Source organism: Daphnia magna, linkage group LG5 (assembly GCF_020631705.1).
Source record: "Daphnia magna isolate NIES linkage group LG5, ASM2063170v1.1, whole genome shotgun sequence".
NCBI classification, from domain to species: Eukaryota; Metazoa; Arthropoda; class Branchiopoda; order Diplostraca; family Daphniidae; genus Daphnia; species Daphnia magna.
Window position 1 is genome coordinate 7,017,540 of NC_059186.1, and position 22,895 is coordinate 7,040,434.

At 40.0% G+C, this 22,895-nt stretch overlaps 5 protein-coding genes and 1 long non-coding RNA gene across 6 annotated transcripts; 4 read left to right on the plus strand and 2 right to left on the minus strand.

Moving 5' to 3' along the window:
* Positions 1 to 4,951: 4,951 nt before the first annotated feature.
* On the minus strand, positions 4,952 to 6,264 carry LOC123472641. The gene is given in 2 exon segments (XM_045174517.1): positions 4,952 to 5,676; positions 5,679 to 6,264. Coding segments are annotated over 2 exon segments (1,311 nt in total).
* Positions 6,265 to 7,782: 1,518 nt separating this feature from the next.
* LOC123472642 lies at positions 7,783 to 8,342 on the minus strand. Its single transcript, XM_045174518.1, has 2 exons — positions 7,829 to 8,342; positions 7,783 to 7,790 (listed from the first exon to the last, which is right to left on the minus strand). Exons 1-2 carry the CDS (start codon positions 8,340 to 8,342, stop codon positions 7,783 to 7,785), a joined length of 522 nt encoding a protein of 173 aa, XP_045030453.1.
* A 1,046-nt stretch (positions 8,343 to 9,388) lies between these two features.
* Positions 9,389 to 10,002, plus strand: LOC116930037. The gene is made up of 2 exons (XR_006646855.1): positions 9,389 to 9,615; positions 9,695 to 10,002. It is a non-coding gene; the product is annotated as an uncharacterized LOC116930037 (long non-coding RNA).
* Positions 10,003 to 12,233: 2,231 nt separating this feature from the next.
* LOC116930028 (lipase 3) lies at positions 12,234 to 15,174 on the plus strand. Its single transcript, XM_032937371.2, has 10 exons — positions 12,234 to 12,873; positions 13,012 to 13,213; positions 13,285 to 13,311; positions 13,390 to 13,477; positions 13,572 to 13,657; positions 13,734 to 13,894; positions 14,046 to 14,204; positions 14,362 to 14,446; positions 14,529 to 14,674; positions 14,782 to 15,174. Exons 1-10 carry the CDS (start codon positions 12,586 to 12,588, stop codon positions 14,932 to 14,934), a joined length of 1,395 nt encoding a protein of 464 aa, XP_032793262.1. The 5' UTR covers positions 12,234 to 12,585; the 3' UTR covers positions 14,935 to 15,174.
* A 1,078-nt stretch (positions 15,175 to 16,252) lies between these two features.
* Positions 16,253 to 19,153, plus strand: LOC116930027 (lipase 3). The gene is made up of 8 exons (XM_045173914.1): positions 16,253 to 16,965; positions 17,367 to 17,571; positions 17,659 to 17,773; positions 17,855 to 18,107; positions 18,193 to 18,351; positions 18,455 to 18,539; positions 18,607 to 18,767; positions 18,844 to 19,153. Exons 1-8 carry the CDS (start codon positions 16,696 to 16,698, stop codon positions 18,994 to 18,996), a joined length of 1,401 nt encoding a protein of 466 aa, XP_045029849.1. The 5' UTR covers positions 16,253 to 16,695; the 3' UTR covers positions 18,997 to 19,153.
* Positions 19,154 to 19,291: 138 nt separating this feature from the next.
* Positions 19,292 to 21,173, plus strand: LOC116930029 (lipase 3). The gene is made up of 7 exons (XM_032937372.2): positions 19,292 to 19,470; positions 19,540 to 19,738; positions 19,825 to 19,942; positions 20,011 to 20,254; positions 20,333 to 20,491; positions 20,577 to 20,661; positions 20,734 to 21,173. Exons 1-7 carry the CDS (start codon positions 19,354 to 19,356, stop codon positions 21,030 to 21,032), a joined length of 1,221 nt encoding a protein of 406 aa, XP_032793263.2. The 5' UTR covers positions 19,292 to 19,353; the 3' UTR covers positions 21,033 to 21,173.
* The last annotated feature ends 1,722 nt before the right edge of the window (positions 21,174 to 22,895 follow it).

Below are 22,895 nucleotides of genomic sequence, written 5' to 3' on the forward strand. Positions count from 1 at the left end.
ACAATTGGAACGATTAATTTATAATTTTCATGCAGGTTTAGGAAAACGGGGAGCACGGAAATCCTGTGCGATTTCGTTTTTCACCAATGACGCCAACCGTAAGCTAACGCAATGCAGACAACAATTTAAAGAATAGAAAGGATCCGAAGTAGCTTATCTTGGAGAGAATCGCTGGGTGTTCTCAGCCGTTACAGCTCATGAGATGGTGTTCTCATGTCCGATCGGTAGCAGCCAAGGGCCCCCGCAATCACTGTTGCTGCCTCCGTTTGGGATTTTTGATGTCCCTCCTGGATGTACGGCTCGAACGGAAGACTGGGTCTTCCCCACCAGTTTAGACGGAGAGGCCTCGTTAGATCCTCTGGTGGCAACCACGCTGGCCGCAGTGGGATTTAATGTAACAACGTTCAAATCGGTCGCCATCATTGAGCTCCCGAAGGCGAATGCCACATCAATTAACTTCATCAGCGACCTACTGCGCCGAAACGACGGCGATCGTGCGTCGTCTGAAATGACAGGATTCCAAATTCAAGAGTTAATGAAGAAGACGACCGAAGAATTTCAGCTGTAGGAGCCAAGATATCCGTTTGAACTTTGAACTTTGAACTGATCATGTTACTATTACTAGTTGTGGCAACAACTTATCTCAGTTATCAAACTGTTTGGCTGAGAGGCCGTATGAGGGCCCACGAACAATTAGATGTTCAAAACGATCACTTCCTACCGCACCTCGAATAGGTGGCGGAGGTTTGACACGACATTTCATTTTTGAATGTTTCTTTTGGGGTGTTCGTTTGGAATTTTTTTTTTGTTTCGGGATTTTTTGTTTGTTCTTTATTTTGATGTGTTAGGTTTTCTGATTTAGGGTTTTAGGACTTTTGGGGTTACCGTTCTGGGGGTTTTATTTTAGTTATCAAGCAGTTGGGGGCAACCGCCTTCACGAGGGGGGATCTGTCACGTGGAGATCACGTGACATACGCATGAGACACACCCCACACTCATCTCATTCTTGGAAACAAGCATGGGTGAATATACGAGTACATTCGACCTTGCTTTGTCTGAATGTTGCGTTAGCAACACAGGACGCTTGCACCTTCTCTAACGCTTCGGGGAAACAAGCAAGGGCGAATGTACTCAAACGTTCGGCCTTGCTTTGTAGTAAATGGTTAAGGGTATCTTCTTCTTTTGTAGAAACAAGCAAGGGCGGATGTACTCGTACAGCCGACCTTGCTCAGTAATAAATCATACGGGTTATCTCGATTGTTCGTAGAAACAGCAAGGGCGAAAGCCCTCGATGATTCAACCTTGCTGTTCGCCTACCATAAATAGGCGATGTAGTGTCTCTTGAATGCAATGTTCTTACAGCAGCTGAACCTGGACAAGTTTGAAATGTTTTATGTTTTTTTACCCTATAAACGGAGATTCGTAACTGAGAACAATTTTGCCATTTTTATCAATAATTTTGTTGTTTTTACTTGCGAATTATACAAAGCAAGATGTGAAAATCAAGATATGCAAATAAAAATTTAAAACAAAGTCATCTTTATACATTCTTTTATTTAAAAACAAATTTATACATTCTTTTAAAAAACAATAACCGGTAAAGCAAAGGTGCAGTAAGTGATGAGTTCTCTAATAAACGATAGATGTAGCGAGTGTACTAGCTATTGAAAAAATGGTAGGTGCGTTAGCGAGTACAGTCGCTAGTAGACCGTAACATTAGCGATTGTAGTGTTTATTGTTGATTTTTCGGGACCTTAGGTTTAGTAGCTGTAGTTTTCGCTAATGAACGCTAGGTGTAGCGAGTGTACTGGCTAATATTTTTTTGGAAGCACTAGCGAGTATAGTCGCTATTGGGCCGTAGCAATAGCGAGTGCATTGGCTATTGTCTTATATTAGCGAGTACACCCGCTAATAGACAGACTGATTATCAGTCTAGTGGCAAGCCAAACACTGATATTTTTATAACCTTACTAGCTATTTTAGCGAGTATGTATAAACCCATTTATTCTCCTGCTAGGAACCAGCTCCTCATCGGTGAGATTTTCCCTTCCGGGAACTAATCTTGATTACACAGGCCATATGACCTTAAGTTAGTTAATAATTAGTTTGACATAAACGCTGTACATGTTTGAAAATCGTAACAGCATCAATGTCTAGTCGATCAAACGATCCCGTTAATTGTCGATCACAAATTAGAGGAAGAACACAAATTAGAACTGTATAGTAAGAAAACAATTAAGTTGCTTGACTATAGGAATTAGGTAACTTGTAACTATACCAGCATTCCGTATGTGGCTAATATTATGTGGAAGCAATCTAGGTTGATAAATATGTGTTTGATTGATTGAATTATATATAAGAATCTGTATAGTAAGTTCAAATACAGTTTTACCAACATTAGTTTTCTAGTGATGGTACACGTGAATACTAGTTTGAAGAAAAACTTACCAATTGATCATATGTAAGATAGTGTTGTTGGCCAAGCCATTCAATCCTTTTTTGAACCATCTAAAAATTATATTTAAAAAAAATGAATGAAAAGATTACTTGAGCAGTAATTAGAGTAGAAAGTGATCAATGGTCAAAGTACACTATTCATTTACCCCAAGAATCTCCTATTCCTCGTAAAGCACCTAGTTCCATTTTTAAAAAAAAAATTTTTACCAACAAAATTTGAAATTGAAAAACAATACACAACTATAATGTTTTAGCTCTGCAGCTTTCCGGGATGGTCCTCGGTTGAGTATTTGAGCAATCAAAACGTATATTTCTATTATTACATAAGACAAAATTGAAAATGAAAACAGAATTAATAATATTGTGACAAATTAAAACATTTTCAAACATACCTGTTGGCAAAGAAGAAGCAAACTCACTTGCTTTTGTGAAGAATTGTGAATCCATTTATTCAAATAAAAGACAACACTAAAAATTGTAAGCAAAAGATTTTGAAAAACACAATTTTTTGGGGGCCGCGGTATATCATGTACGCGTACCGTGTACCGTGTACTGGTATATCGTGGAAAACGATCGTGGAATGGCTTGCTCCGCCCCCAAAGGGGAGGAGCCTAACCAACGTTTTCCACGAAGTACGCCTAGCAGACAACTGTCGTTGGATGGTATATCGTGTACTGGCAGCGTGTACTTATATATAGTATTTGTATATAGTAATATTTTAATATTGTAAAGGATAAAGGGGCATTACCCCACAAAACTGCCCCGCAAGGTTGCTAACCCGACTACAAGATGCAGATGCAGAAAAGACGCCCCATCCTAGAATTGATAAGAGTAGTTATCGGGGAAAGTAATCTAGAATTCAAATCTAAGTTAGAAACATCCCACTATTATTAGAGTATAAGTGGCAGAGTCAAAGACAATAAGGAGGCAGTTGCTTAGTTCCTGAAGACGCGTATGTCCCTGACCAACGTTAAAATAAAGGATTGCTAAATTTTAAATGATATATCTGATTCCATTGCTTCTAGTATGAACTTCGTTGAGGAAGGTAGACAGCAAGCGCTAGCCTGCATGTCGTCGTTGGTGACAACAAAGGATTCACGCATGGAATATTGTCGCGGATGAAAAGGGAGATTGGTTATCTCTTCGCAGAGATGAGTCATCCGCTCCTTGGACAACGCTGCGATCGTGGTGAAGAAATTATCGGGAGAAGTCCGCTCTAAGAAAGATACGCAGATACGCAGTCCGGAAGGGGAGTAATTGGCACGACGGTATAAAACGCGGCCCCGAATCTGCGTTAGATGAGTCTCCATCGGGTGAGCTCCCGGAACTGGGCTCCGTAAGAGGAGTTCCCTGGTTTCCCTAGAGGTCTTCAAACGCTTCTCCAACTTTTGATAATGGTTATCCCTTTTTGTTAGAGTTAAACCATTGTTTAGAATTTAAGTCATCACTTGTTGTATTCGTTTGTTCTTGTTCAAATACAACTCGTGTGACAATATGAATTAGCCCAATGCCAGCGGATGCAAGATGAAAATACCGGCGATTGTGGAGTTCTTTGCATAGCTTTTGCTTTTTTTCCGCGTCACGTTTCGTTTATCTTAAACTTTCTTTATAGCTTTCTGCAGATTTGGTAATACCGACGGAGAATGCAGAAGATATTCCTCGTTATGGTGGAAATTACTATGTCACATATAATATTTACATATTATATGCATATAAAATATTTATATATAGTATCCATAAATAATATTTATATATAGTATCCATATATAATATTTATATATATTTTTTTTATATATAATATTTTTGTATAACTTTTACATATAGCACGTATATATTTTTTTTTTTTTTTTTTTTGGGCGTGGACTCGAAGACCGAGTATTGCCCCGTGTATTTCACCCGATTGGCATCAAAGTTACATGTTTTACTAAAGGGAACGTTCCATAGAACTAGAGAGTTGTACATAAATTTAATAAATTTGGGAAACTGGGCCTGCGCGGCGGCTCTGGTGCGGACGTGCCGGGGCAAGACCAAAGGGGATTTGAGTACCTGTCCGGCTTGGTTGGACCTTCTAGACCACCAGCCGGTGGTCGCCGGCATAGCTACATTCCCCTATGGGTTCCCGACAGCAGTTCCCAGAGCCCCGGCCTGACGAGCTGATATTATTAGAGAGAATAGGAGAGGGGCTAAATTAAAAAACCAGACCATCAACAATGACAACACTGTACTCTAGTGGCTGATTTCATAAAATTGAGCTACTGGTTCACGAGAAGCGAGCAGAGGGCGTCTCCGAGGAAAGTGCTAGTCTGTCCTAGAGAGCCCTCACGCAGGCAGTGAGACCATAAGTCTCCGGTGGCTGGATAGGTGGCCAACGGGAACGCGCGCTCCCGGACCCCATTCCTAGCCACTGGAACAGAGCAAAAAAGATATGCTTCAAGAGGCCTAAAATCAGTGTTAGACGAAATAATATAGAGACACGAGAAGCGCTCGTCTTCAACTATTTAAGAGAGAAACGCTTAGTGCTAAGCACATATTTGACCAGTGCATTCCAGGACAGATTTGATTTTGGAAAGATATGGAGAGGAGGGGGCCAGGGAAGGTTGACGGCAAGGAGCTTCTCATACAGCTCCTCTCTGAGACTAGAGTAGTTTGGGCAGTAGAAAAGAAAGTGAGTAATGGACTCAATAGTAGCACCGCATCGATAGGAGGCGGATGAAGTAAAGCCAAACCGATGTTGATGAGCATTTAGGGGGCAGTGGCCTGTGAGTAGCTGGGTAGAGATTGCACTAGTTTTTACTTTGAGGAGCCTGTTGGCGGAGTACACATCAGGGAAGAAGGCTTTTACGCTCAAGTTGGTTGACAATGACACCCACTCCTTATTCCACATATTCCATACATATTTCGAGAGCTCTTTCTGAATAGCCTTCGGGGAGACCGGGGCGTATCGAGTTGTAAACGGAGCGGGATATTTGGCCCAGAAGCTAGCTAGGGCGAGACCAGGTGAGTTTGGATTGGCAGCAGTGAAGACATGACAAGAGTTGCCGAGTTTTGCCAGAAGATCAAGGTTGCTCACCTCCGTCTGAGAAAGTGTAGCGGCCGGACTGAGCATTACGAGCCTCTCAACTAAGATAATTTCACTGCTGGTATACTTAGGCCTCAGCTCCTTTATAGTCTCAATGGCCTCAGCAAGAGCGACGCTCAGTCCACTGCGGAAAGAGATTGAGGGGGTAGCGACAGATTAAGTATCCTGATTACAGCCGCGGAGTTTGTGAAGACTACGCAAAGTCCAGCAGCGCCAGAGTTCAGAAACACACGAATATAGCAGCGGAGGGTGTTTAGCGCGCATGGAAAAAGATCGACAGACGCGTAAGAGAGGCTAGAGGAGTAGAGACAAATTCTCCACGGTGGGTGTTGAGTAGAAAGAAATGTACTGACTCGTTCACTCTTTTTGTGCATAAGTTCATGGGGTAGACGCTTAAGGATTAGTTTGCTAGATGATTTGACAAACTCACCAGCCGGTTGAGAGAGCAGACGAGAAGTGGCTATTTCCAGTATGCGGAGATCAAGTGGAAGCATATTGGATAAGATAATGAGCGATTCGGTAGGGGCCGTTTTGAACGAGCGCGTAATCATCCGGCAGATCAACCGCTGAAACGAACGGATCTTCTTTGAACCGGCCTTTGTGCGTAAAACAGAAGCCCAGACAGAGCAACCGTATGTGAAGATGGGCTCAACAGTGGAGGAGTAGAGAAATCGTAAGCGTTTCCTATCGTAACCAAAAGATTGCCGGAGGCAACTGCTTACAGCCATCATGGCCCTCGTCGCAGATACACATTTTGCTTCAATGTGATTTTTCCATTTCAGCCGAGAATCCAAGACGACCCCAAGAAAAGAGGCTGTATGCGAAGGCGAGATCCTTGTATGGTCAATGAAGACATAAAGATTGTCCCAAGGAATCAGCTTTCGGGAGAATATGACAAGGACAGTTTTAACAGCATTAAGAAACAGCTTTCTAGACGCAAGCCAAGCTCCGACAGAGTCACAAACAAGTTGGAGGTTTTTTGTGGCAATACTCGCTTCTTTGTGGGACGTGATAATAGTTATATCGTCAGCATAGGCGATCATTTTGACCGGAAATGGGAATGTGAGGCGGAGTAGGTCATCGACAAGCAGATTCCATAGTAAAGGTGAAAGAACTCCACCTTGCGGACATCCTAGATTAACAAAACTGGTGTGGGTATGTTCCTTTACAGAAAAGCACGCCTGTCTATTAGAGAGGAAACTGCTTATGATTTTTATGAGGTAGTTGGGGCAAGCACGTTAGCTAGAGCGTGAATAATGGCCGGATGCCAGGCAGAGTCAAAGGCACTCTTGATGTCCAAGAAAGCGGTGGCGCATACTTTATTCTCGGAGAATGCATCTTCGATGAAGGAAACCAGGGTATGCGCCGCTGTTTCAGTAGAGTGGTTGGCTCTGAAACCATGTTGACTAGTACTGATCCAGTTGTTTACACTATCGAGCCAGAGCAACCGGCCCAGAACTATCTTCTCGAGAAATTTGGCCAAATTGGACACTAAACTAATCGGTCTAAAGCTGTTCAAGGAGGTGTAGTCACATTTATTGGGTTTGCCAATGACTGAAACTATAGCGACTTTCCAGGAGTCTGGGAAGAAACACATGGATATGCACGCATTGAGGATGACCAATAGGTACGGTTTGATCAGCGGTAGGCTAAAAAGTAGCAGATCGGCTGCGATGCCATCAATTCCTGGAGCGGATTTAGTGTTAAGTGATCGTGCCGCGGTTTCAAATTCCCAGTCAGAGACTGGAGGGGGTTCATCGTCGAGCTGAGAGAGGACAGCGGCAAAGGCTTCACTTTCCACTGCTGAGTGAGTTGATTGAGACGGGGGTTCAACGGGAAAGAAATGTCTGGCACAGCCCTCTGCAATCAAAATCGGATCTGCGGATAGAGCTCCATCGATAGATACTTCAGAAGGTAGAGAGATAGACTTGGTTTTCCCCGCGAACTCAGATAGGACACGGAACATATCCCCATTGGTCGCATTCGTCCTAGCTTTCTCCCAAGCTCTACGTTTAGCAGCTCTAAGTTCCCGCTGATACCCTGCTTTGCTACGACGGTACAGCATTTCATTTTGAGCGTTTTTGCTATTTGACCAGTCCTTGTGGTGAGAGCGAGCCTTACTTCGGAGGACAGATAGGTCCTGTGTCCACCATATCATGTTTTTGGCGCACCTGGTACGAGGACAGGGGATCTTGGCAGCGAGAGCACTGGAAGAAATCGCCGAGACAAGTTTAGCAATTTGGTCATTAACTATCTCAGTGGATTCAATCTGGGAGTAGACAGGCAGACAACGTAGTGCTTTCGTTAGTTCGAGAGAAAATAGCTCGCGGTGGATGAAAGGTAATTTAGGAACTGACGGACGTAAATGCTTCCTTTTAGTTTTAGCAAAATCTCCATGGTTGATCTCAAAAAAGATATAAGGGTGGTCTGAGAGAGAAGGAGTGTCCAGGAAGAGCCAGCTGTGAATACAGACTTTATCACCTGCGAGGGTAAGATCGACAAATGATGTCCCGGCAGGAACAAAATCAAGCTCAGAGTGAGGTTGATTGACAACTCTTAGGTTAGAGCAGGTCAGCAGAGACTCCAGATCAGACCCACGCTTATCATTGAAAGGGCTGTCCCACATCCGAGATCTTGCATTGGCATCAGCACCGATTATCGAAAAGGGAGCAGAGAGTGCCTCAAGGATGGTCAGGGTTGTGGCCGAAAAATCCACAATAGAGGGACGGAGGTAGACGGAGGATAGGCGTAATGGGCCTTTGTTCGTTGTCAACTCAACACATGCAGCAGAGTTAGAAATGTGCATACAGACAGGTTTCCCGGCTGTGACAATCGAGTCTCGTATTAAAATAGCAGCCCCATACGAGTAGTCATCATATATAACAATACATGTAATATTTATATATAACCTTTACATATATATATATATTATAATTATTATATATTATATTTATGAATACAATATAAAATGAAAATGAAACCATTTGAACAAAATTTCTTTATATTTTGCAGACCCTTACATAATAAAAATGCAATGTTTTTCGTGGATTTTGTGTCTTTTGCCTTTTCCAATATTGGCGCAACTTACGTTTGTCGGCTGCAGTCGGACACACCTGATTGAATTTCTGTGAGATAGCACTTTCCAGTTTCGGTGGCAAACGAGTTTTTTTCAATTTCACCTTTAGCATAGAGCAAATGGCATCTAAGCAGATAAATATGATGAAAATACAACTCTTAAACAATATTTATAGTAGTTATAGTACTATATATATACTATAGTACTAAATACTACACTATATAGTACTACTATATATACATAGGTACTACAATCATACGTGGAAGTTTCTTTAGCAGGAAAAGGGCGGGTTTTTGAGCTACATGTAAAGAAACTTACAACCGCGACTGTATATACCATTATTGAACATAACGGCTGCTGGCCATAATCAGATGTGAATATCTATAGAAGGGAAAAATTAGGTTGTGTGAGTCGGCGATGTATAGGGTGGCACTGCCTTTTGCCCTCGTGTGTTTTTATGCCTTCAACTGCATGTGAGGTCCCGACTGGTTCCTGTTCCCAAACATAGCCTTTGCAGTGGTAGACGATGATCTGCTCAATATTTCTCCGGTAAAAGTGAGCCCAGCTTTAAAAAAATTAAAATAAGTGGTCTACACATAAAAATGTGCTTTAATTATAGGAATTGAAGCCTGTTATGGACAGTCCTGTCCCCGCAGGAACTTCAGTTCGCACGGCGGAGCAATTTGCCCAAAATTACAACTCAGGGACGTGAGAGAAAAAATTGCGTAATAACATGTAGTGTGACTAAAAATTAATTTAGCCTTTTTTTTCCCCGCATATGTTAAGGTCAAACTTCCATACCTTACAATTACGGTTGGCTACGTAACCTGCAGAAGTACGGCGGGCGACTCACGCCGCCACCGTACGATTTTAGTAAAATCACGTGTCCCGTCTACATTTTCTATGGGTATTCGTTTTTTTATTGGTCGTAAACTGTTCCGTGAATTCTAATAATTCTCTATCATCATGTTCTAGAGAAAAAGATCTGCTCACCGTTCCTCAGGTATTTGTTATCAGTAGAATTTCTATTTTCCAATTAAATATGAACGCTAATTTACATTTATTTTGGCCTTTTCCCGCAGGACGTGGCATGGCTTGCTGATAAACTGGGGAACTTGAAAGAATCGATACGAGTAGACCATGCCCTGTATAATCACTTTGATTTTTTATGGGCCACAGACAACAACGTTATTCTGTACGATCCAATTATATACCGCTTGCCGTCAGCAGTGTGATTTTAAGGGTTTACCTGTGATCCAGTACCAATATTGAAGATGCATCGGCGCTAATCTTCGTTTCCATTTTCGTCTCGTTTAGAGATCTATACTTTTATTGCATTATTTACTATGCGGCAATCTGCTGAAAGCCGAATGAATCATTCGAGAATCAATATTTATTTATTAAACAATACTGGATGAATGGCCATACGCAAAGACATACTGAGAAGTTGATAAACTAAATTAGAAGTAAAATTTACGCCATTTACACGGATAAACATTGAGCTTTAAATGTGGCTTCGTTGTTTGAATGATTGCTTCGTGATTGATTTTAACTCGTCGGAGCAAAGCAAACCAATTTGTCAGCAAAGGAGAGTATACTTTTTAATTTACCATTGTTACCGGTATTTCCATGTTCTGCAAAGAGAACAATATAGAACTTCTTTGCTCATTTGTTAAACAAGTTGAACGCGGAAGCCAACATCGATCGTGATTGGCCCCCAGCAAGGCAACAGGGTAGTTTTATGGAGGCTCCCATATGCTCGGAGCAGGTATACATAGTTTACATACAATAGCCATCGCCCTGTTTTCCTTTACAAACATTTGGGATTTTGTTGTTTGCTATTTTATGATCTACTATTTGCTTGTTAATCGTGTACGCTTTTGCCCAGCATTGGCTTCTATTCCACCCCAGGTAAAAATTTACTTGGCAATTACTCAAGTAATACAATAAAAAAACTCGAGCAATAGTAAAGGATTTTGGAACAAGTATTTTTACAATAATAACATAGATTTACTATAGAATTACTTAAAGCAAAAAAACTTTTAGAAAATAAAACAAGCAGTACCGAAGCAGTCATTTTCTAGTGAAACCCTCGTAAATGTACAATGAAATTCAGTGAATTTAGAATATAATATAATAGTAGACTAGTCTACCATTGACTAAAACGGAAAAATAGAAAATTCTTCGGTGGGGATTGAACTCGGAACCGCATATTACTAACTTTCGCAGCAGAGCGCCTTAACCACTCAGCTATTTTGATATAATATAAATTTTACATTTTCCTGCGTATATTGAGGATTCAGTTAAGAACTTATTACGAAAAATTCTGACTGAAAACTAAAGTATGTTTACATTTAAGCAATTTGAGTATGTGTTAATAATTAAATCCTACTTTTAATAATTATTTATTAATTTTAAACTATAATTTCTATCTTCTTCATTTTTAATCGCTAATTTAACCCAAATATTTCAAAATAACAAAGAAAATGTTAATGTTCAAAAACAAATTTAAAAAGCCAAAGTGGAAATAGTTTTATAAAAGCAAATAAAATATGACAAATTTAAAGGGGGAAGTAAAATTTACCTGTAAGTCATCAGAAGAAACTTAGGAAAAAATAGAAACCAAAAATTGAGAGTGAAGCATATCACGAAAAATACATGCATAAAATTATATAAAATAGAAGTACAGTGGCAATCAGTAAAAACAATGTGAGCCTCAGTAAGAATATAGTGGCATTAATGCCCAATGTAGTGAAACAGCAATTAGGCCTACTATAGTAAAACAGCAGTTTGTGTCAGTAAATATACAGTGAACACTACTGAAAACAAAGTGTGTCCAAGTAAACTTGTAGTGGTCACTAGTGAAACAGTAGTGTGTGTTAGTAATACTGATTTTGAAACAAAGAAAGAAATACGCCCCCTTAGTGTTACTTTTATTTTACTGCGTTCACTACAGTAAAATGATACTTTACTTGGCTACATTATCATTTTATTGTAGTGCAATATATTATTTTTTTACCTGGGATAGTGAAACAGTAGTGTGTGTTAGTAATACTGATATTAAAACAAAGAAAAAAATACGCCCACTTAGTGTTACTTTTATTTTACAGCGTTCACTATAGTAAAATGATAGTTTACTTGGCTACATTATAATTTTATTGTAGTGCAATGTAGTACTTTTTTACCTGGGGCGTCCTTAGTTCGCATGAGCCTTATGTAGACTATAAGAGTATACTGTATGCAAATATAAGCGTTGCAATGAAACTAGATTCGCGATCATCCTACCGACATTGCGAGGTCATCACATAACAATTTGTTACGGTACATGCTGCCAATCCGGTTTTTTTTTTCTTACTTCTTTTTAAAATGGCATTTTGCCTCTGAAAGGGCAACCGGAGTAGATTTTCTTTATAGTCGGGGAATTTTTGGCATGTTCACAAAAACTTAGCTATATCGATGCCAAAATTGTAGGGAGTGTTGAACCCGCAGCTGAATTCGTAATAGCTATTGCTTTGCGGTTAGCAATGTCTGGCTGCTGGCTATAGCCATAAAAAAAAAAAAAAAAAAAAACGAGTTTGCACCAAGTTTGCGCCAAGGCAGTTGAAATAAGATAGGCGAAAATAAATAAATAAAGAAGAAGAAAAAAGGAAACTTGCCAGTCAGTATAAAGTAATTTGCATACACGCTGTACGTTTTCGGAAAACGTCTTTCTTTGGCCTTTGGCATTCACCGTTTTTCTTCGTATTGGACAGACGTCTTTTTTACGCAGCTTGAGCACCTTGAACAGGTTACTTATCACCAGCCGATTTTGTCTTTTTTTTTAAGCAACTTGCATGTCGAACTGAACTTCAGTTAAGTTTCTGACGTCGCATCAGGACGCAGCGAACTCGCCTGACAGGGTTTTAAAAAGCTGAATTTATTAATAGCTGCTCGAGTATTAGGATATATTTCAACTCAACTGAAAGTGTCTGAAATGGTTGTCATGTCAAGAATTTCAGTGCTGGTGCCTGTGATCTTCGTGCTGTGTTTGTGTTTCGTGAGCCAACCGACTAATTGTTCCGTGTTAAATGAGACCAGTTACTTAGGAAAAGGCACAAGCATCTTTCATCATAAGTTACATGAAGTTGCCAATGTGATTTCCAAAGTGCATCAACATTTATCTGGTGGGCGCGTTTTCAGCAAAGAAAAGCAGCTGAAACTCGACGACAAGTTTATCAATCTAACAGCGTTGCCTTACGATTACGAAGGCACTATGAACTCGGTAAATACATACGTGACGCGCTAAATCCCGGTAGTGTCTGCTGCCTTGCCCCACATCGATTTTCAGCACAATGCTCGAGGGATAGTTTTCGATATTCCAAATGTTTTATAAGCAAAAGTTTTTAAATGTCCGCCCTAGGTTCAAATAATCGTGAATCGTGGTTATCCAGTAGCTTCTTATTCTGTTACCACTGAAGACGGATATATCCTGGAAGTGCATCGAATTCCCGGTAAGAAAGGCCAGACGTCGGACTTGGGGACCGGCAAACCCGTATTTCTACAACACGGGCTTCTTTGTTCTTCAGCAGATTGGTTGATTAGTCCTTCCGATCGATCTTTAGGTAAAATTGGAAACCCATATTTGTTTACATGATTCAATGACCCAATTGAATGTTGCGCGTTTCTATTACAGCCTTCATCCTAGCGGACCGCGGTTACGGTAATATTATGCTAATTAAATATGGTAGAATCACACAGTTAAACGAAAATTATTACGATGGTTATGCACGAATGTTAGACGTGTGGCTCGGCAATGCAAGAGGAAACATTTACTCGCGCAAGCACAAAACCCTGAATCAAAATAAGGACGCCTACTGGAATTTTTCGTTAGTATAATTTTGTCTGTTCATCAAAGTAGCAATATAGCCTACCTTAAAATATTGCTTGAGAATAAATTTATAAATTTTTTTTTAATTGCAGTTGGGACGAAATGGGGAAATTTGATATTCCGGCCGTACTGGACTTCATTCTCTCCAAGACGAAACGCGATAAATTGATTTATATCGGTAATTTTAATTCTTGCACTTTTTGTTTCGTTCTGAAATAAAAAGGAGCCTACTTTTTTTCTTCTGCTATTTAAAGGACATTCCATGGGATGCAGCATGCTTTTTGTAGCGATCTCTACGTTTCCGCAACTTGCTTCGAAAATCGAAATGATGTTTGCATTTGCTCCAGCGACCTCATTGGCACGAGCAACCAGTCCTGTTATTCGAACAGCAGGTCCATTTATCAAACACCTCGAGGTCAACATAGCTAAAAAAAAAAAACTATTTGAATAAATGAATAAACTAATAAGGAATAGATTAAAAACATTGTGAAAAACTGTAGATACAAAAAAATAGTCATAATATATGTGTCCTGTTTTGGTAACTTTTCTTGTTTCGAAAAACGCAGTTTATCCTGAAACTTCTTCGAACCCGTGCCTTCCTTTCTCAAGAATCATCGCTTGTATACACTCAAAGACAATTTTGTTCAAAAAATGTCGCATGGGCTAGTCTGTGCAGAAACCTTCTGTTTCTTATCGTTGGGGACGACACACATAACTTGGATGTGGTAAGTAATTGGTTCCAAAATCCAAGAGATTTTAAAGAAAAATAGCCTAAAAAATTTTAAAACTACACATGTATCTGTGGCAAAGTTGATCTTATTTTTGTCTGACTAGAGAGTTAAAAAAAAAGTGGACAAATTTTGTTCTATACCAACACTTTAGGAGATGCTGCCGGTCATTAACGGGAACGCCCCGGCAGGCACTTCGGTCCGTACGATAGCCCAATTCGTGATGAACCACAATTCAGGTATATTTGTAAAGGATTAACACCCCGCTTCTTCGGATTGGAGCTATTTTTTACGTTAACTTATACTAGTGATTACCTTTAGGGGCCACCTTCATCCCTTATAATTTTGGGCTGTTGGGCAATTATCTTCGCTACGGAAAGTTTAGACCGCCACCTTACGATCTTAGCAAAGTTACCATTCCAGTCTATTTGTTTTACGGGCAAAATGATCGCCTCGTTGTGCCTGAGGTATAGTTTTGAGTCAGTCATTTGCATATAGACTTCTTGGTTTCACTATGATTATTAATTTAATTTCCGTTCTGTTTGGTTTTTTGGATTGATATCTACTTGCATAGGACGTGAGATGGTTAGCCGATAGATTACCCAATGTCAAAGAGTCTATCATGGTTGATGATAAATCATATAACCATGCGAGCTTCTTGTGGGGAAAGAACAACAATCGACTCGTTTACGACCGAGTGATATCGCTCCTACCGTCACCGGCCTAGTGATTTCCGTGTTTAAAAAAAAAGCGATGCTTGAAGTCTGGATAATTTATTTGCGTACATTTGAACATTTTTATATATTTATTTATTTTTTATTTGCGGGAAGTGTTCAAGTAACTCGAGAGGAAACGACGACAAGTGTTTCTACATTGTGTTTTAATGGTAGAAAGCAAGAAGAAAAGGAAAACCTAAGTCTAAGATGAGTATATGAGGAGACCAATACATATAGTCTACTGACACGTAGCCCTATATACTATGTGCGTATATGAATTTTGTAATGTAAACTGCGCTTTTTGAATTTGTGACGATTCATTGCAGTGATCCTATGGTGTCGTGTAAGACTTAACAACTATACGTATTTTTAGTAACATTACTAGACTTTCATTAAGTAAAACAAAAATTAACTGAATTTATTTTTATTCCAGTTGTTTATTTGAATTATTACATAATATTAGCGACGCCCTTCCGAAGTCACTTCGCTTATTAAGTGAATGTACATGTAGTAATTTCCCTTTAAATGCTTTATCTAGTCATTTTTGAATGATGTTGTGCAGTTAGATTTGTGTTGTAAACTTCCTTGATGCAGAACGCGTAGTTCGACATCCCAGTTTAAAATCAAAAGTTCAGCCAGCCTGAAGAAAAAACTAATCAACTCACTGCATGGCATATAACATGACCAGCCGATTGCTTAGGATATTACGAATCCTCAGTCAATGTCTTGACCCACAATCATTTGCATACAAACCTAGCGCAAAAGCTCCCACCTTGAATATCTTCTCACGCATTCCGGTTTACAGTACGAGCGAGTACGAGTTGGGTGAGCATAACTCGTTGTTATGGTTGGGGTAGTAGTACCAGTGAATGAGTATACCATTTTCGAAATAATGTCATGGCTATAAGCAGACTTTGCAAATGCCAATGGAATATATTTCAGTCTTGAAACTAGAGCGATGCATTAATTACGGGCCTCATGGCAAGCGAATTGTTCAAACCTCTTTTTGTTGCTTCCGGCAACGCAACTAAAATAAAACGTGACAGCTGTATTCGAAACCAGAAGATTCTGAAATTGTCGGAGCTCAGACCTGTTCATTTCTGATACTTAACGAAACCAAAGACAGGCTGTTAAAACATACTTTTTCTTGAAGAGTTGGAAATTGTAGACATAACAGCTCGTGAACAATATGCGAATCATCTTCGACCTGATGTAATTAACATTTGTGGGTTGCATTCGGTGAACGGAAACGATTTTTAAAGATGTTTATTTTAAAGTGCCCTACAAAATTGGTATGCAGTCATAAGATTCTTTCCCCGCAGGCACTTGAAGAGGATCCTAAAGGCAAAGAGGTAACGGATCCATCATGACCTGATTGCACGTGTAAGTCCCATATTACTGGCCACAGAAATATGAGTTTTCTATGGTCTACCTTGAAAGAAATTTTAATACGAACATGTACACCCCCTCGATATAAAAACTTAGCCAGCAGTACATTCATGGTTTTCTACAAATGACTTTTCTGGTTTTTTTTTTTTTTTACCAAGCTTACATAATAGACAGCAACTGACAGACTGCTGTAAGGACTGATATATTTTTAAAAATCGTATTAGAACAAATTTTTCATTTCCATGGCAGTTCGTACTCGGTAAGCATGCTGGAACGAGTCGTCTACCGCCTTAGCAGATTTGGCAATTTGAAATTTGAAAACAGTTGGTGAAACATTTTTCGGTACCATTAGCGGTAGAAGCGATACTTCACAACTAGAAGTGATGAACTTTCGCATTGTTTTGTTTGTGTGTGTGACAATGATTTTAGCGAAAGCGCACCTGTCGCAAGCCGTCATGCCTTTTGACGCCATTCGAACAAACGAGCAGCGTCGTGGACAATTAGATCGCAAGCTGAGCTATCCCTGGTTTAGTGAACGGAGGTTATCACGGACAACTAACTCTCTGTTTGATAAAGTGACGCCGCATTTGGAAATGGGCCAAAAAAGGGATAAAACTCCCGTTCCGGAGGATCCCGAAGCTAGGATGACTTCGGTAAAATGAATTTCCTACCAAAAATGTGCAGCGTAACGTCTACTTCAATGCAACAGGAGATTTCTGGGGTTTCATTTTTCATTGTAAAAAAAGCATGAATTGAGCGCAAAATCCAATTTGTTCTTGTTGCAATTAATTTGATGGTAAAGCTGGAAAAGCTGCCCACAAATCATCTAAAATTTCTCTTTATTCCACTGGCTAACAATTCAAAGGATCTTGCACGATTTTGTTTTTAAATTATCATTTTAATTTAAAAACTACGTTATTTAAATCCAGCAAATTTCAGTTCAGTTTGACATAGCCTAGCGATCTATTTTACATTTACACTGTAGTGATAGTCCACGACGCATATATTGTACACATTAAGTAGCGAGTGAGAAATCCAACTCGTTATTGCATAGATTGAAATTATAACTGGTCGCGGTTATCCAGCTGAAACCTATTCAGTGGTTACCGAGGACGGCTATATCCTAGAACTTCATCGAATCCCTCGTGGTAAAGGCCACGCCGCAGACTCACGTGCTCACGGCAAACCTATCCTTCTCCAGCACGGATTTCTCGGCAGTTCAGCTGACTGGCTAATCAGCCCTACCGATCGCAACCTAGGTAACAATTGAGATTTTTTTCTTTTTTTTCATTTTTACATGTTGGATAATAATAATAATAATTTATAAAAAATCTTGTATGCCAAAGCATTTCAACTGGCGGATTTGGGATATGATATCTGGATTTCGAACGCCCGCGGAAATACTTATTCACGCAAGCATCAGCGCCTCGACCCATCCGAAGAGGCTTTTTGGAATTTCTCGTAAGTTTTAAACCCATCACTGAATGAGAATGACCTGATTTAGTGATCGGCTAAATGACGATTGATATCCTTGCTGTCAAGGTGGGATGAAATGGGAAGATACGACATACCTGCCGTCATTCATTTCATTCTGGCCCGCAACGGAAGACCTGAAATGAAGTTGAGTTACATAGGCTACTCTATGGGAGCTTCCATGTTTTTCGTCGCCATGATTGCTCATCCGGAGTTAAATTCCAAAATCGAAGTGATGATAGCCTTGGGACCGGCTTCTTCATTGGCAAACATTCAAAGTCCCGTCATCCGAGCCATAGCCCCCTTCGTCAAACATATTGAGGTTCGATCGAGAACAAACTATGAACACCTCACAATTTAAAAATAATATTTAAAAAATAATAATAATTGCGTGAGGGCGTCGACAGTTTCTTTTCAGAATTGCAAGGGTCCGGAATTTCATGTTCAACGACATGCCATTCAACAGAGTAAGGGCAATGTTTTGCCGGAAAAATTATTTGCGCGCTGCGATGTGCCGCAACGTTTTGTTCCTGCTCGTCGGGCATGACAATGGCCATTTTGATCTAGTAAATTTTTTTTCTCTCTTACATCTATTAAAGCATTACGGAAAATGTGGAAAAGTGTCAAAAAATTTAAACAAATAATTTCTCTTTTCAATTTTACGATAAGAATCTTTTGCCGGTGATCGACGGCCATCTACCAGCAGGCACATCAGTCCGCACCTTAAGTCACTTTGTTATGAACCACCTTTCGGGTAAAGAAACAATCAAAGACATTAAGCTCTTACCGTTTTTCTCGACTGCATCTACTATATGCTTTAGACAAATTATTCGAAGGGGAAAACTTCAGTCCTTACGATTACGGGCTATTGGGAAACATTCGGCGTTATGGGACGCCAAGGCGACCACCTTATGATCTAAGCAAAGTCACGGTGCCCGTCTATCTTTTTTACGGAGCCAGTGATTATCTGTCGACAAGTAAGGTATACACCTCTCAAATGATACGAATTGCTTAAAAGAAAAAAGGAACCGTTCCAACGAGCTTTGCTTGATGTCTAGGATGTTACTTGGCTTTCACAGAGATTGCCAAACGTGAAAGAGTTGATTAAGGTTGACGACACGCACTATAATCATTTTGATTTCCTGTGGGCCAAGGATAACAATCGGCTTATCTACAACAAAATGTTTAGCATTTTGCCTCCACCGACGTAGCCAAATCCGGCTTATTTATTTTGATTTCAATGCCCTTGTGATTAGCTGCTTGTTGTTGTTTTGAATCGAGTATAAAAGGCACAGCCCTCCTGATATGACTAATCTGATTGTTTTTAGTTTTTTGTTTGCTCTGATTGTGTGCTTGGTTAAAACAAATGTTGGACTTCCCAGTCTTGGGTCTAGCAAGACTTTTATTTTGACGCCACGCTTTATTGCCTCGCCTTATTGTTTATACAACAACCGGTGATAACTAAAATGCGTGACAACTATGACGATATAAGATATATAGCAGGGCTATATATCTTGGAGTGTGTGAACTGACCAAGATGTAATTTGGGTGTCAGTTTGAGTGTGAAAATGCGAGCATTGGGAGTCATTTTTGTAGTCCTAGGTTTGGCGAATGCGTCGGCCTTACTTGGCAATAAGGGTCGTCACCATTCCAGCCGTGGTGATGAAGAAATTTACATGACTACGGTACTGAATTACTGAATTAATTGAAACAAAAAACGTTTTTTGAATAATTTTCTCGTTAAACTAAAACAGGCCCAAATAATTGTGAATCGAGGCTACCCAGTGGAACTGCATTACATCGAAACATCCGACGGATATTTGCTTGAGGCGCAACGTATTCCGTACGGGAAAAATTCGGGGCCTGCTCCCAACAAACCGGTGGTGTTCCTCCAGCATGGCTTACTATCATCATCAGCTGATTGGATTATCGGACACACTGAAAGTGCCCTCGGCAAGTGTTGTTTATTTGAGTCTGCTACTGGTTTTCATTTTTCAAAAAGAAATGCAAAATTGTATTGAATCATTTTATAATTGCAGGTTACTTACTGGCTGACGCTGGATATGACGTATGGCTTGGAGCCGTCCGAGGTAATACCTACGGCCGCAATCACACCACACTTAGTCCAGACAATGATTCTTCCTTTTGGGATTTCTCGTAATAAGTTTAATGAAGGTAGAAATGAGTGAAATATTGAGCGCAATAACAGCGTCTGTTTATTCAAGGTTTGATCAAATTGGACAGTACGACGTGCCGGCAAATTTGCGATACATTTTAGCGTACACCAATCAAGCAACTTTGAGCTATGTTGGACACTCGCAAGGGACTTTAACGTTCTATATAGCGATGGAAACCAATCCCGACCTTAATGAGAAAGTCAACATGATGTTTGCTCTGGCCCCAATAACCACCGTTGCTCATATGAGGAGCCCCTTGCGATTGATTGCCCCCTACGCGGATAACCTAGAGGCGAATTATTATTATTTTTTTTTTTTTTGCATTTTTAATAACGGGAAAAAATTATTATTATTTCTCTTTCAAAAACAGGTTATTGCCAATTTATTGGGTATTGACGAATTCCTACCGAGCAGCGATTTCTTTGATTTGATGGGTCAAGAAGAATGTCAAGTCAATAGCACTAGTATTATTGTTTGCGAAAGTATTCTATTCCTTATATGCGGACCGGATGTATCAGAACTCGACCCGGTACAGTTTAATTTTATCACACATTAAAAAAGGAAAGTCAAAACGTTGAATGCTTCATTTTATTTTATTTATATTTTTTTTCCAGACGTTGATTTCGCTAATTGTGTCCCACTCACCAGCCGGAACAAGTGTCCAAAATTTGCTCCACTACGCCCAAGAGTACAATTATGGTAAATGTTCATTTTCATCACGCAATTTTCAAATCAAATCAATTATTAAACAGATTTTTGAATTGAAAACAGCTTATTATGCACACTATGACTTTGGAACATTGGGCAACATCAACAATTATGGCCAGGAAACACCGCCACTCTACAACGCAGGCAAAGTCACAGCCCCTATGATCACTTTTTGGGGTGACAACGACTGGCTGGCCGATCCTGTTGACGTCGCTTGGGCGGAATCTCAATTTCCGAATTTGAGAGAGAGTGTCCACATTGCTCATTTTAACCACCTTGACTTCCTGTGGGCTATTCACGTCAAAGAGCTCGTCAATGATGTCATTCTTGCCAATATGCCCATCAAACCCCCCCAGCCGTGAAAAAGAATGTTACAAACGACGATTTGCATGAAATGTGACGCAACTGGACCGCCTTCTATTCCCTATATCATTGATTCTTGGAATTTCAGTGTTTCTTTTATTGTGACCTTCAATACACTTATAGAATAGCCTTCCCCTTTATGATTAGTGTCGTCTTCCTTTTTCCCCCTTCTTGGGATTATTGTGGTATCATGATTTATACCATGCTTTATAAAAAAACAGCATCCTGTAGTCTAAGTATTGTCAAATATTTGAAAAAAATAGATCTTTAATATAAATCTTTCTCATTGACTTTGACTTCTGCTAGTATAAAAACATTACGAAAACAGTCTCCATCAACAAACAGATGAAGTCATAAAAGTACGCGATCGTATCAGCTGGTCATAAACCATTCGCCGAAAGATGTGTGTCATCTCCGACACAAATAGCCAGTGGAAGTCCTCAATTGTTGGCTTTATGGCATCAAGATGGAACGTGAATGGAACGCTCTTAGTCGTCAGTGCGCCAAATGTCTCGTGCCGCCTCGTACATATAAAATCAAACCTCGCCGAATGAGAGCCAGTCTTTTATTCACGCCGCTAGAAGGAGCTGGCGCGCGTGACAATAATCATGGGAGTGGCAACATACTTTCTCTTACGGTTGTTTGAAATTGAAGAAAAAGAAAGGATGCGGCAGAGCTGCGCAGCGCAGTGTGTTTTGTAACCGGCAGACAGATCATAAAATTCTCAGCGTTTTCCGATCGCGCTAGTAAGAGTTTCTCGAATTTACGATTCGTCGTGCAATCAGAAAATGCAAAAAGATAGAGGAGAACATACAAGAGAGAGAGAGAGGTAGAGAAAGACGAAGAAACAGTGAAAAAGAGAGACTCGGTGAGAGAAAAATCCAAATGATATCCATATCGATATTTAGGAGAAATCAGGTTTTCCCGTTTTTGGCTGACGCATACAATAAGATCTTAACTCCGAAGAGGTCGTCCATTGCCGAATTAACTGTTTGTGACCTTTATTTTTTTGTTCTCTGTCCCTTCGTTCAATACCAGAAGCAACTGATGAAATTTCAATATCGCAGGAATGTCCGCACAAAAAAAAAGCGCAAATATACATAGCCTACTTAAACCTGTAGCAGAGAGAAAGAAAGAGAGAGAGAGAGAGAGAGAAGACGCATTTTATCAGCAGATCAGCTCCGCTGTTTGCAACTTTCCCCTCGACATGCCGTTTCTATTCCATCCTATACATTGTTGAATTTAAATCAGACTCGACGTAATTTATTCACGTGTTGAACACCATGAATACTGTTACGGCCAATTTGCATGCATCTACATGGGTAGTTGCGTCAACATTCGGCAAAATGCTTGAGATTCGGGAAATCGTGCGCTTACCAATAAACGAAAGTACAATTTACTCTTGACATATAACGCCCTTTAGGGATAATTTTTCTTATCGCGTTGATTTCCTTGTTCTCATTGTTCCGACTATTTCAACTTTTTGAATAATATTTCGTTTTGCATAGTGGCTTTTATTTAAAACGATCTTTTATTGCTGGGTTGGAAAACGTGCGGCGCACCTTGTCTCATTGGAGCTCGGCTTTTCTCGTCTAATCGTCGGTGGTCACATAATTCCAAAATGCGTGCGTGACGTACGTGATCGTTTATCAAACCAAGATTACGCAAGCTGATGGCCGAGTGACCCAGTCAAAGTTGGCCAGCAAAGATCGTCTGATCGCTTGGGGCGGCTAGCGGAAATTCTTTATCGTTAGCGGGATCAAATTATTTGCAAGGTTATTGCTCAACTTTTCAAACTTCTGAATTTAGCGATGGTTAAAAGGAAGACCAGAATCATTTAAAAATAAAGATTGATAAAAACC